Genomic DNA, 15,552 nt, shown 5'->3' with positions numbered 1-15,552 from the left:
CATAGTGGCTATTTGCATAGTAAGATTTTTGGTTTTTAAATATCTATTTGGCTATTGAGCAAGTGGTATATCAAGGACTCTATTCCTTCAGCATAAAAAAGTTCGGTGACAATATTTAAAGCCATATTTTAAATTTAACTTTTACCTTTGCAAGACTACCAAAAGGCAGGTCATTTTTTTTGGTCAGTTGATTGTTACCTCCCTTACTCTCAGTCATATTTTTGTCATTTGATTTATCAGGGTTTCACTGCCTAGGAATCAGGTGTCTCAGCCAAGAAAGTCATTATTCTGAAGGTTCCTAAATGGTAAAGGGGGTGATGGCCATAGACAATACCTGTTGCTCAGTCATTAGCCGAAGCTGATGTTTATGTATAAATAAATCAACAATAAAGCCACCAACTGCCCTCGTAATTGTAGCCGTTGAAACCACATATATTCCTTAAGGGCCAAATAACTAAGCACAAAGGTCAACATTTGATAGGCAGGCATAAAATATGCAAGTACCTTATCTTCATAGTGTAACATTTCTTTCATCTTCAAGGGTCAGTTTTCACAAACTTACAGAATTGATACCTTGAAAATGTCCCAGGGACTTAAATTATGGAGCTACTGGCAATTTTTATTTGTTTCGTTTCCATTTAAAATACAGCCACTCGTGAAGGGAAACTTCTGAGTTCAAAATGTAATTTTTTTTCGTCAAAATAATATGTTATGCAATTATTTTGCTTATTTTAGGTCTGAACAAGTGTAAAGATAAATGTAGAACACTAAAGGGGCAATACCTGCATTAAAAGCTTAGCTATGCCATAGTTTTTGGTATGTCTTTTAAAAGAATTACATGTGTTTTTCAACATACACACTTTTTTTTTTTAGTTTAAGATTTATATTTTTGGACAATTTTTAAATCTTAGAAATTTTAAACAACTAATAGCTATTTTCTGTATTATTTAAAGTTATCTAATGTGTATGGAAAGAAAGGAGTCTTTAAAGTTATAATGTCAATTCTTATTTCCAGATATCTTCTCTAATCTTTTAATGCTTGATTCTTGTGTTTTATATGATAACATTTCAAAACAAATCATATCAAATCTTAGTCCAAATGGGGAGTGGAAATGGAATAAGACTCTTAGGTTGGTGGCAGATCCCAGACAGTGAGCCAAGTACGTGTTAGGATCTGGAATCATCAGGAGAGATGTTCACTGCCAAGGGAAAGATGTATAGCAGTTCTAAGAATTATCCTTGGTGTGGCAGACTAACTTCTTGGAATTGAGATGTCAACAGTGTGTTTTCCCAGAGGTAATTTGTTTCTATTTTTACATAATTCCATGATTTAACTTCACTTTTCCCTGCAAGAGATGGTGGCCAATCTTATTTTCTTCTGTATTTTTGATGACAAACCTATAGCTTTTATGTGATAGATTCTAAAATGTCAAATGAATAAATCTTGGAATCAGTGCTACCTCATAGGCAAACAGGGGTCTCCAGTCTTGGAATTCTTGGTAGAAACATGGCACACCAAATCAGGGGACTGAAGGATGATACCTACTTGTGCAAATAAATTCAAATCTCCTCTCCCAGATAATTCATACCCCAGGCTTTTGAAAGAAGTTAGAGAAGCCATGCCTAAAGCTTTCAGGCATACTTGAGATATTGTGATGTGGAGACGAGAGGCTGGACAATTCAGAGAAAATATCCAGATTTTCCCCAAAAATGGAATACAAAGTTTCAACTTATTGACTCATTTTGGAAAAAGAATAGCCTGGCTTATTAAATGGATGACATATGTTATCCATAATCAAAACTGCAACCTTCGCATATATCAGAATACAAGGTTGAGATGTTCTGGATCTGTGTCTGGGTGGCTATCAATATATTCAGGAGTGTTTAGTTTTAAATTATTAATATGTAACTAAATTTATTCTTGCTAATAAAAAAAGGAAACACCTTTTTGTACCTGAAATGATGGAGTTGGCCATAATCACATAGAGCATCCGTGATCACAGACTTCTAGATCTCTATTAGGGATCACCTAATTCATTTTTAAAAATTCTGACAGAGAAAGATTTATAGACTAACCCAAGATTATATGACTAGCTAGTTCATATGTAAGTGATCCAAATTCCAGACAGGGGTAATATGAACATTTATAAAAATATATTTATATAGCTGTGACCTATTTTTCAAATATGATTCACTATGTTTATTGAACATACACGCCTACAGAGAGAGAGGTGTGTGTTTAGAGAGAGAGGTTTGCATAGTAGTAAAGAAAACTTAATGACTTACTAGCTCTGTGGCATTGAGTAATTGCTTAACCTCTGTACCTTGGTTAACTCATTTCTCTAATGGGAAGATTATAGTACTTGCCTCATAGGGCTCTTTGAGGATTTCATATGTGTATGTATATATATGGACCCATACATATAACTTAAAATAGTGTCTGGCATATTAATTATAACTATTAAAATACAGAGGAGACTTGCTCAATTCATGCACTCATTATCTATAATGAAGAATCTGTTACACCCAACATGTTTCTAATGTGTGGTACAGTGTCCTGCTATATCTTTGATTTCATGTTAATTGTTGCCAATCTGGATTCTCCTTACCCTCAGCACAGTGCTCTTCCACACACACATGTATTCATATACACTTATATAAACACACCCTCATATATGCATATGATGTTTAAATCTGCAGGTTTAGCCTTTTGAAATACATCTATGTATATGTACTTCAAAACTTTTTTTACATGAAAGTTTAGTACATAGCCAATATGTATCAGAAATGAACAGTGAATTGCATTGGTTGAATCTACAGTCTATAATCTAGAATTCTGATTTATTGAGTCCCTTTTCTAAGAGTCTTTTCCTGGCATCAAGTGATACCTAGTTCTGTCCTGACAACTCGAAAACCAACATCTACCTTTTACTGAACCCTTCTCTCTGTACTAAGCATTTTGCCAGCATAATTAAGGTTTTGTTTTCATAAAATGCCCTAATATACATGTTACTATCCCAATTTTAAGATAAGGAGCCTGAGGCTCAGAGAAATTAAGTGCTCAAGTTTCCCCAGTTAATAAGTTGCAGAGACAGAATCTGAACTCTTATCTTTCTAATTTGAAAACTCATGCTACTTTCAACCTTGCATGGAAGTTGAAAATGCTCCCTTACAGGCTGCAGTTGTGGCTATTGTAGATCATTTCTAAAGGAAGTCGTGTAAAGAATGATGCTAGCTGAAAAAGTGGCAGATTTCTAACCACTGAGGCTGTCTTAACCATTTCCCTAGACTAATTTGAGCCATTTGCTATGATTAAAACTGTCCTATTAAATGGTGGCACTATAGTAATTATTCAGCACTTAATTTTGTATATTGTTTTCTGGGTTTTTATCAATTGCTTATCTGTTTATTTGTCTAGCTCTCCTATATCCCCACTTTTTTTTTTGCCAGAAATAATGACAATCCATTTACTACTTCTCCCTCTATCCCACTCCACCCTCCCCTTTCCTAGAAAAAAATAGAAACCAGAATTCTTTTGCTCTCTTCTAATATTTATCCTCATCACTTTTGGATGTGATGGAGTTTTTATGGTATAACTATAAAAGATGACATTTCATCCTAGGAGAAAAATGTCCTAGTTATATCTGAGCTAAATGGATGGATAGATTTTTCTCCATGACTTAATTTTGTGACCCATCTGGGGAAACTTTCAGTTTTATTAGCAGCTGTCTCCCCGTTTCTTATCAGATATTTGGCTTTTAGCACCTAGGTCGAAAGAGAAAACACATGGTTTGAAGTTATTGTTTAAACTTCACAAATTGTTCTTTCTAAACAATTTCTTTAGGTTGGGAAACAAACAAATAACTCTGACAATGATCTTTTTAAAAAGTAGTTAATATTTGCAATCTGTATAAATGCCACATCTGAAAGGAATAGTTGTTTAGCTTTAGTCACATGAAGAAGTGTCGATAGGAGTGGAAATAGAAAGAAAAGAAGATGTGTGTAGTTTTCTTTCCCCAAAGGTTGAGGGGTTGAGGGTTGACTTTAAAGGGGAAAATGCTGAATGTTTCTTAAATAAAATGTGAACTTTATTTCCCCTGGAAATTAGTTGCTAATATGTAAATATTGAGAAAGAAATTTTGTACCACCTCACGTGTGTCGGGCAACCCTTCATGTGGTAGGATATCAGTCCTAAGTCTGGACAGTTCTTCACTGGTGCATAAATCTGGGGATTAAAATGACAGTTGATCTGTGCACCTATTCTAGTTTAAACTCCAAGGAGATCATTTAAAATCAGTTCCTATCAACAACTCAAGTGATCTTTATTTGGATGTTATGTTTTCCCATAAATATTTCACAGCTTTCTCCGGGGTATTTTCTCTTTTGGAAGGCCTAGTTGAGGGGCCTCTTGGTGTACTAGTTAAGTGTATCTTGCAGCCATAGGCAACATTCATGCATTGTTTCTTTCTCTCCTTGTAGGTAGAAATAACACTTCAGGATATCAATGACAATCCACCAGTGTTCCCAACGGACATGTTGGATCTTACAGTGGAGGAGAACATTGGTGATGGCTCTAAGATTATGCAGCTGACGGCCATGGATGCTGATGAGGTAGCTCAGAGCCTGGCTCTGAATTTTTGTAACCTAGTGTTCCAGAGATCTATCAAATTTCTACTGTATGTTGGCAACATTTATTACCCAATAACTAAGGTTAAGCATTGTGTGTTCTTTTCCAAAGAATATTAATTGTGAAATGTTATTTAAGAATGCTAAGATAGGGACTGTCCAGTGGTAATTTTCTTTTGATCAGCAATTCACAATTCAGTTAATTGCCATCTGCATTTTAGATTTCTTAGCCAAATGAATTTCTCAAATGATAAAAAATATCTACAGCTATATCTTATATTTTAATGCTTGAATCACTCCCATTTGCGATCTTAAAGCAGATATAATTAAGAATTTATTTTTGTTTTATTTGTAATTGAAAAAAGCAAATTATTTCAATATTTAAAAAATTTAAGACTATCTTACAACTTTTTATTTAATTTGTACATATACATACATATATGCAAGTATATAAATATATAATTCAGTAATAACCTTGTGCATTTTTAAGGAAATTATTCAAGGAAGCTAATGATTTTTCAATTCCATTAATTAACAGAAATTTCTCTCCTAGTGGTAAATGTGAAATTGGGAGGCACAATTTAGATTTCTATTTTCCATATTTATATTTTAAGCTTAGCTAATGCAATCATCATGCTCCAAATGGCATGGCAGCTTATATAATTTGTAATTTACATTTTTCCTATGGAAAAAAAATAGCATCATGTGTCCTTTTTGCTAGGTAAAGTGTTTAATTAATATTCTGGTATTTTGAAAAGAGGAATAAAATTCCCATATACTAATATCCTCTTTCCCTTTAAGCTAAACCTAAAACAGATCAGATAATTTCCTTACCTTCAAACTTGAAAAGTATCTGGAAGCTTGGTTTTTGGCCAATTTTTTAACTTTAAAATGGTAAATAATTAAATAATAGACTGATTTTAATAGCCAATACAGAAATGTAATGACTTAGTCATTTATAAATTTTGCCAAAAATCTAACTAAGGAAAAGGAAACAGAATAAAACATAGACATTTAGAAAACTGTAATTTCCTTTTTTCTTTTTTATGGCTGAACCCATGGCATATGGAAGGTCCCAGCCAGGGACTGAATCTGAGCCACAGCTGTGACCTACACTGCAGCTACAGCAATGCTAGATCCTTTAACCCACTGAGCCAGGCTCGGGGCCAGGGATCAAACCCACATCTCTGCAGTGACCTGAGCCAATACATTCAGATTCTTAACCCACTGCAGCACCATAGCAGGAACTCCCTGTATTTTTCTGTTGAAAAAGATTTGGTGTTTTAAATTTAGTACCTTCCACTCAATCTTATATAGAGAAGTTTCTTCCCAACACCAGCTAACATCAAAAGAGTTGTTTCCAGAATATTTATATTATTATTGATAGATATGAAATATCACCAGCTCTAATTTAGTAAGCATTACATTTTCTTATAGCTTATCATTGATAATGTGTTCAATTCATAAAATTTCATTCTCTTTTATTTAGCAAAATAGAAAAAAAAAGAAGCTCATCTAATTGCTATAAGCCCATGCAAATGCTATCATCAAGTCTTTATAATTGTAGTAACTGTTTTGTTAGCTATACTTTCTGTAGGAACATAACAAATAAACTTCATTTATTTCAAGTGATTTATTCACAGCATGAAGCAATATTTATGTTAATTATTATATATATAATGTAATAGAATACACTACTCTCTTAAGAACTGATTATTTAAAAGAGACGCCAACTTTCAACCCTTTTAATACGATTATGTAATACTGTTATAAATTTATTTTCCTTCCGATTTTTTCATATGTAAAATAGGGTTAATACAAATGCATTGCTGCCCACATATTTATTTCTTGTTCTATTTGACTTATCTTTCTGTGTGTGTGTGTGTGTGTGTGTGCCGCACACACTTGCATTGTCTTTAAGTCCATCTTTTAAGGTGTTTATATTTATGATGAGATTTAAAGAAGGCTGGAGACATCCTTACCTCTAGGTATTTACATTAACACAGTTTTAGTGTACTTTGTTTTATTTATATTGAGCTTCATTTGTTAAGTTTTAAAAAAGTAAGCAACCATGCTGGTGTTATCATTTAGACATTCTAGTGTTTTTTTTAAAAGTACTGGATTTAAGGTGATGATATCTAGGACTCATCACCTAGAAGTGCATTTGAAGTGAGAGAGGGTGAAGAGTTAAAGGGGCAGAAATGGGTAAAGCGGTAAAGCAGGAACAGATTAGCGGAAAGGAAGGAGGGTTGCTCACAATTCAAGGGGAGGCAGGGATGTTGAGAGTTTGTGCAGAGCGTGACTTTGCCTAAAGGTATAAAAATCACCCGTGGGGTTTTTTGCAACAGTACCTGTTTGTGGGGGTGGGGAAAATGGAGGTGGAAGGAGAAAAGGCTGTAGAAGATGGAATGGAGGAAGTAGTTCAATGACTTGCAAGGAAAGAAGGGCCTTTCTGTAAAACTGCTTTTGGACTATTATTTTTAAAGATTAAGCTCATGAGGTTGTTTTTTTTCTTGAATATGTATTCTCTTAAATACTTGAGGAGTATTTTAATGACTACAGACTGTTTGAACCCCTGACATGAGGAACCAACATTTCTTTGGCTGTATGCCAAACAGAATGGATACCTAGACTTCCTATGGCATTCCTAATTATTGGCTGTTTCCTTTTTTGAGTCACTTACAATAAATGAATATTAATGCTTTTAGATAGACTTTGCTTTCTACACTGTTCTTAGCTCCTCACCTCTTTGTTAAATTAGAAAATCTGTATACATGTTTGACATGTTTTCATTTTACCAACTCATGGCTCTTTCTTTCTTCATCTAGTTTTGAGTAAGAATCAATACCGAAATGAAATGCAAGGGATTTCTTTTACTTTGTGGCCAATATCAATTTGTCACACAACTACCCAGTGGATTGATTTTGCAAGATTAATAGAGTTCTATAAAACACTAAGATTATGTAGGTCATTGACAAATTACGTCCATGTATTCTTTATATACTGTTCCTTAATTACTAAATTGAACATAAAAGTATTAGTATATTAGAAAAATTCTGGTAGGGCATTGGAGAATAATGCCTGGGTAAAGGGATCAGTTTTAGAAAGCAGCACGTACATGTTGAGGGTAATTTAAATATCATTTGAAACATGTGTTGGATCAAGATACACATCTCTCAGAAGCATGTGACTTTGTTAGTCTCTTATTTCCTTTGATAAACAGAATTATTATGCTTGTAATGGGCCAGAATACTCAAGCTTTGTTCCATGGTACCATACTTACTTTTGAAAATATTACTTAAGGTTGTAAAATGCATTTCCAATTTATAGCTATTTACTTAGGGAATTCTTTCCACGTGCTTTTGTCTGTGGTTCCTCAGGAGAGTAGAATATTTTTAAATAGTATTATTTCCACTGTGCTGCAGTTGAAATATGATCTTTGTTTCTTGTAGCATTGCTGATACTGCATATTTTGGATATTAAATAAACAGACTTTTCAGAAGACCTAATTAAATCATTACTCTTGTCCACAAGTTTCAGACATTCAATAGAACTACTAATGTACCACATCAGCTGATTTTGAAAGTGAAAAAGACTGTTTTATCAACATAGTGTTATGCCTTTGCTTTTGTTCAGAAGAATTATCCTTAAGTTAGAAGTATTAATTATTATAGTCATTTGGTAGGACATTTCTAAATTTGGAACCATTTGTGTAAGAGCTTGAAATATGTTTTTGTTTATTGGCTTTCTTCTAATTTCCAAATACCATTTTAATAGGTCAGAATTGAATGTAGCTGTTTTTCCCTAGACTACTTGCCAGAATAATGGAATTCCTTGTGAAATAGAGCAAATAGTAGAGAATGTGGTCAGATTAGAAGTCTAATATTCTTACTGAATGTTTTTGTTAAACCATACAATTTCAATAAATACATTAGGTTCTCCATGTACACCTGAATATACAGATAAATGTGCATAGTTTGTTAAACCCAGCTGTTCCATTATTAAGTTAAAATGTGCTTTAAGGCATTCATGTTACTAAGTTTTAATATTGGCTTAAGGAATGCAGTACAAAAATATAGCAAATACCATTAAACATAAATTTTGAAAGAGTATTTTTGCCTTTGACTGTTAGAAATCATCCCCTTATGTGTTGGATCATTAAGATAAAACATGTTTAATCCATGATGAAAAAGATGTATGGAAACTTCGGATGTTATAATTTCCCAGCATGTCCAACTTTATAGTCCTAAACATCCTAAATTTATATTTTTCCTAATACCTTTCTTGCAAAGGATTCTTAGCCTGGATATTTTAATAAATACTTTTCTAGAGTTTAATAAGGTAAAAAGTATATTTGTTTTATGTATGTTTAAATGAAAAAGCAATTTTTGAAGTCAACAATTCCAACACTACTTATACCTCAATGTCAAGACTTAATAATTACGTATAATAGGAAGTCAGAAAATATTTTCCCTGGGATGTATAGTAACTCTAATCATGTTTTGATTAAATTATTTATTTGCAAACGTCTTAGTCATCAAATACACTTTACTCATTATATTTCTTTTATAAGAAAATAATAAAATAGAATAAAAATAACAACCAGCACTGTCATAAACTTACAGCTTATCAAGGCTTGATCTAGTTCTTTACATGTATTAACTCCTTCGATCCTCAGAATAGCCATATGTGGCAGGTAGTATCAACCGGATTGCCCAGATGAGAAAACATGGCTCACAGAGGTTAGGTAAGAGGCCCAAGGAAACACAATTAGTAATTAGGGGAGCAGAGATTCAAGCCCCAAAATATGGCCCCAGAGCATCAGATCTCAACCAGTATGGTGTATAATATTTAGCTCAATATTTCACTTATATAAATCAAACAGTTTATAATTTCAACAATATACAGATGTCTATAACAGATTTAAAATACTGCAAAATTGGCATATCTTATCATGCTTTAATTTTAATTCTCCTTGATTTCTTTATTTTTCATGCTGTTAAAATCTACTCTTTCTTGAAACCTTCCCTTTAACTCTGTGGCAGGCTCTCCACTGGGTCTCCTAGGTCTCTCCTCCTCTTTTACCCTTGGTCCTTGCCCCTGCACCCACCCCTTCTTCCCACCATCTAAATGTCCACATTCAGTCTTTATACAACATTTCCTTTCTCTATCTTTTCTAATAAAATCCTTAACAAATCTCAGGACTTCAACCATGACCTTCAGATCAAACCCCTTCTCAAATCTCTGACCACGCAACCATTTCTATGGTTATAACCGTTGCCACATAACCATTTCTATGAAGCTATCATTCACTCTCTTAATGTACCGTACATAAAATTGTAAAATGTCACTGCATAATTTCTCCTGCATCGAAGCAGAGTCTATTCTAAGATGTCTTCACAAGAGTATTTTAATTCCCAGCCCAAATAATTTGAAATTAAAATTTCTTCCTTCTCTTTCACTTTTATGCCCATCACTTAGAGTTGTTAAGAGAAAGAACTGAGAGTGCAAGCTGAACAAATGAGAGATATTGTTACTGTTATTTCTGTACCCAATAGCCCATCAGATTACTCCTCCATCCTATGTATTTTGTTGGGTACAGAATTATTGAGAGTCTCACTTCTCAAGCAAGCTAGCTAGGGTTCAGATTTCTTTGTCTCAGTTTCTTTATCTTCAAAATGTGGATAATAATAGTACTTACTCAACTGGATTGCCTTGAAGTATTAAATCATTAGTGCCCATGAGTGATGTGCTCAGAACAGTGCTTAGCACTTAATAAACACTTAGTTAATGTTCTATTTTTCTCAACCTTTCCATTCCTTCTGCCAAATTCCTCATTCATAGCTCACATTTTGAGTGCTTCAGCTCAGAGATCTGAGAGAACACAAGAATGCACCCCTGATTTCATTTCACAGAGTGGGGACTTGAAACCAGCAAATAATAGTGACAGTGTAGAGTTTCACCTTGAGGAAATGAAGGCCCAGTTTCTTGGGGCCAAACTCTACTTACTCTCTCCCTTCTTTAGCCTTTCCTCTAGCTCATTCTACTCAATCAAGAGCCTTAAAAGATTGTTTTCAATTAAAACAAGATCAGTGGTTTCTTGGCATGGACTTCAATGTGTGTTACAATGGAGATTCCCCAACGTGTATACCTATAACCTGATATTTTATAGCTTGATTTTCTTCTTTGTTCTACATTAAAACTCCCCACACAACCAAATTGTTCAAAGTAACCCCTCTCTCTTCTTGGTTCTTGCAATGCTTATTGCAAACCCCTACTTGCATCATTTAATTACCTTTTCATGCTGAATCAGAAGGAACATGAGCTCAGAGTCTGGCAGACTGGGGTTTGAAATCCATACTCACACTTATGGTGTGACTCTGCATATGTTAACTGGCATCTCAGAACCCTGTGTCTTCATCTGAGAAAGAGTATCTCACACAGCTGTGGACTGAGGCAAGATAATGCATACACAGTGCTGTCACTGTGCCTGGCACAGAGCAAGCCTTTAGTAAACCTCTGGTTATGTGGTTAATAGTATTCAGATCATGGGTATTTTCCACAGTGAGAGTTTTACTCCTTTCCATGTGTATATTTTAAGAATTCATATGTGTGTGTGTGTGTGTGTGTGTGTGTGTGTGTGTGTGTAGTTAATTACTGAAGGTCGAGATGTGTTGTGCTCTTTAATGGAGCCAATGGTGAAAGACTATGTAAAATACTACACTGGATTGTGACCTTTTGCCTCACAGTATCATGAAATTAAGCCCCAGCCTCACTTTGTCAAATACATATTCCGCAAAAGGAGTGGTATTCTCACTGTTCTACCTCTAGCAGTTCACATGCTGATCTTTTTTCCTAGGGTGTGAATGCTCTTGTCACATACACGATCATTAGTGGAGCTGATGACAGTTTTCGCATTGACCCTGAATCTGGAGATCTGATAGCTACCAAGAGGTTGGATAGAGAACGCCGTTCCAAATATTCCTTGCTGGTTCGTGCAGATGATGGTCTTCAGTCCTCAGATATGAGAATAAATATCACTGTCAGTGATGTGAATGACCACATGCCCAAGTTCTCCAGGCCTGTGTATTCTTTGACATCCCAGAAGACACCACTCCAGGTAGGTGGCATGCCCTTAAGTATATTTTGCAAGGGTTAACCTTGACTATAATTACAGACTATGTTTTGGCTGCTCTTAAATAGTGACTGGTTTTTACCATATGCTACTAGGTATAATTACTGGATTGTTAAATATATTTTAATTAACCATCTTTGCTGCAATTCCCAAGCACATTTCTAGACTTTCGAGAGTAAATGGGGTTGCCTATTCATCTAATTACTAATTATGGGTATTTCTTTTTTTGAAAGTATTTGTGACCTGCATTGTTAATTTTTCTGGTAACCACAGTTTTGATACTGTTTTCCACTTAAAAAATGTCTAATGTCTGCTGTATATAGAAAAAGTGAAGAAAAACACATGAAAACCTGTGAATACTGGTTCTAACACTTACTAGCTGTGTGAATCAGGGCAATGAATTCATTTCTCTTAGCTTTAGTTCCTCTTCTGTATATGCAAACAATAGTTCTTGTTAGAATTAGGGTAAAAGTTAATTTAGAAAGCATATATCAATTTGCTAACATGGGGCTTGAGGATTATCAGGTGCTCAATAAATTTTGATAGAATAGGAATCCTGAATTATTACCTTGATTCCTTGAATATATTATTGTGTCTTTTGAGTTGAAGTACTCAATATCCATGTTTCTGGCGTGGGTGTGTTTCACATGCACTATTGGAAATTATTACCTAAAACCGAAATTTTATTCTGAATTACAATTTGGAATGAGTTTTTATAATAAGATATGTGTTTTAGAAACTCACTTGACAAAGGAATAAACCATTTATAGACGCCTACTTCTCTGTGCAGCCTGTTCGGCAAGATGAGTTGTGCATATCTTTCATGAAATTCCCATCACATTTATTTCTCACCTTAATTCCAGCAATGGTCATGTGAGCTGTCAAGTGGTATCCCCTCAGCATGAGTCTGTATTTTTTCTTGGAATCCCCAGTTCCTGACATTTGTGATGGGCCCCAATATATGTTCACTGAATTCATCAGTATGTTTATGAATGGGTAGAAAAATAATGTCAGAAGTAATATTCATTCCCGAGAACATTTACATTGAAACATAAGATCTACTATATATCAAATACACTCCACATATTGTTACTATTTGGGAATGTTGGTATCAGTATTAATGTAGAAATCTAGAGAAAGTCAAATATATGATATCACTTACATGTGGGATCTAATAAACAATGATACAAATGAACTTACGTACAAAAAATAGAAATAGACTTAGAATTCAAAAACAAACTTATGTTTACCAAAGGGGAAACGTGGTGGGGGTTAAAAATCTGTATAAGATTAACATATACATACTACTATATATAAAATAGATAACCAACAAGGACCTACTTATAGCACAGGGAAATCTACTCAGTATTCTATTATAACCTATAGGGAAAAGAGTCTGAAAAAGAATGGATACACATATAGGTATAACTAAATCACTTTTCTACACACCTGAAACTAACACAACACTGTAAATCAACTCTACTCCAATAAAAATGTTTCAAAAACCTTTATAATACATAAAAAATAAATCTATAGAAAATTGTCTTATATTTTCATAGTGATTCTCTAGTCAAAATATTTTGCTGTACAAGTAAATTATTGTGTCATATATATTCTCTCAGCAATACCCTGTGCCATTAATTTTGGACTATTAATTTATTCTTTTTAATAGGTTCTTTGGTGGCAGCTATTTTAGCTACAGATGATGACTCCGGTGTGAATGGAGAAATTACATATATTGTGAATGAAGATGATGAAGATGGCATATTTTTCCTGAATCCAGTTACTGGGGTCTTTAATTTGACTCGAATACTAGATTATGAAGCACAGCAATATTATATCCTCACTGTTCGAGCCGAAGATGGTGGGGGACAATTTACTACTGTCAGGGTTTATTTCAATATACTAGATGTAAATGATAACCCTCCTATTTTCAGCTTGAATTCATATAGCACATCTTTAATGGAGAATCTACCTCTAGGATCTACTGTTCTTGTGTTTAATGTTACAGATGCAGATGATGGTATGTACTTCATTTTATATACTTAAACCTTATTAAAAATGTCATCAGATTTATATCATACTTATTTACTGTGTGCAGCTGTCACAAAATTTCATTGTTATATAGGCCCAAAGTTGAGGAATAGATTTATAATTTAATTATAGAGGATTTAAAATTTAAGCACTTTATTAGCTAAGCTCTTATTTATATCAGTTATACTGAATGCATTGTTATCATCTTATAAACTTGATCTTTCTTTTTTCTCACTAAATGTGTAACAGTATGGCAGTTTAGTAATGCAAAAATCATAAAACAGCTTTTTGGAAGGTTTTTGTCAGATAAATAAAATATTTGCTTACATATACTCTCTTGACATAAAAAGGATAAAATTTGAATGCAAAAAGAAAACCAGTCTCAAAAAATACTTAAGAATGCATGAAGAGTTCTACATTTCTGATGAAAAACTCTCCTATTATTTTAGCAAGCTTTCAGTCTTTGACTCAAAAGACAGTCTCAGATCTCTTTAATTTATTGCTATATAATCTGCTGTATATTCCAGTTGAGATTCTACATTAAATCTAGACTTTACAGTGTTCGACTTTTATTTATTGCAAATGCACTTGACAAGCTTTATTTTTAAATATGACTCTCTTAGTCGTTCTTCTAAGATCTATTTTGTAAATACACGTATCGAATAATATAGCCTTATAGATAAGGCTATATTAGCAGTACAGAGTCTTTAAACTGTTTGGAAAGTTAATACTTTGTTTTCCCTTCCATTGGATGGAGCTAAACATTCATTCAGTTGAGAAAACAAGGGGCAGTATTTGAGGAGGAAATAGGTCTCTAGCTCAAGGATATGCCTTGTGACATGGACACATCAACCTTAATTTAGAATTTCCTGGTTCTTGCTGACTTAAATGATTTATGTAATCTCAGAATACCATTATATCTCAACATTCTTCTCTATACTTAGTTTCCTTTCAGGAGTATCTATAATTGCCACTTAGAAAGACAGAGGCAAAAAGCACAGTGTTTTATATACCTTTCAGTTCACAAAGTTGGAAATGTTTCCTTTCGAATTCATTAAGTGCATTTTGAAGTATTTCCCCTTTTATTTAAGCACAGTTAATATCACAAACATAAATATACCTAAAATAGAAGTGCTGTAATACTAGTACTACAAATTGTTAATCATATTAAGAACAATAATTGACATTCATTAAGTATAGTCGTTCCTCACCATCTGCAGGGGATTGATTCCAGGACACGTATTGATACCAATATCCAAAATGCTCAAGCTCCTTATATAAAATGATGTATTATTTATAGATAACTCACACAAATATTCCCATGTCCTTTAAATAATCTCTAGATTACTTGTAATACCTAACAAAATAAAAATGCTATGTAATTAGTTGCTAGTGCACAGAAAATTCAAGTTTTGCCTTTGGAACTTTCTGGAATCTTTTTCCCAAATATTTTTGATCCATATTGGTTGATTAAATCCATGGATATGGAACCAGCAAATATGATGGGCCACCTGTACCTTGTGTGTACCCAATCCTGGCCTAAGAACATTGTATCGTCTATTTCATGTACATCAGCCCAGCTCTGTGATTGGCTCCAGTTAGACATCTATACAAACTTGAGGTTAATCTTTATTTTGGATGTTGATTTCTCTCTTATTATAAACTTAATTTACTTGATCCTTAGAAACGAATATTTTTTAGTTTGTCCAGCCCCAACTTGTCTGAAGTTGAAGTGAAGAAGTGAAGAATTGACTGCC

At 33.8% G+C, this 15,552-nt stretch overlaps 1 protein-coding gene across 1 annotated transcript in view; it reads left to right on the top strand.

The window, feature by feature from the left end:
- Positions 1-15,552, top strand: part of FAT4 (FAT atypical cadherin 4) — a 170,165-nt gene that overhangs the window by 71,857 nt on the left and 82,756 nt on the right. Inside the window, 4 exon segments of the mRNA XM_021101611.1 lie at positions 4,480-4,611; positions 11,486-11,714; positions 11,717-11,746; positions 13,434-13,784. Of these exon segments, the coding sequence (XP_020957270.1) occupies positions 4,480-4,611; positions 11,486-11,714; positions 11,717-11,746; positions 13,434-13,784 (742 nt within the window).

This window comes from Sus scrofa, chromosome 8 (genome assembly GCF_000003025.6).
Source record: "Sus scrofa isolate TJ Tabasco breed Duroc chromosome 8, Sscrofa11.1, whole genome shotgun sequence".
Classification (NCBI taxonomy): Eukaryota; Metazoa; Chordata; class Mammalia; order Artiodactyla; family Suidae; genus Sus; species Sus scrofa.
Note: the sequence above shows the minus strand (reverse complement) of the source record. Positions and strands in the feature narration are given on the sequence as shown.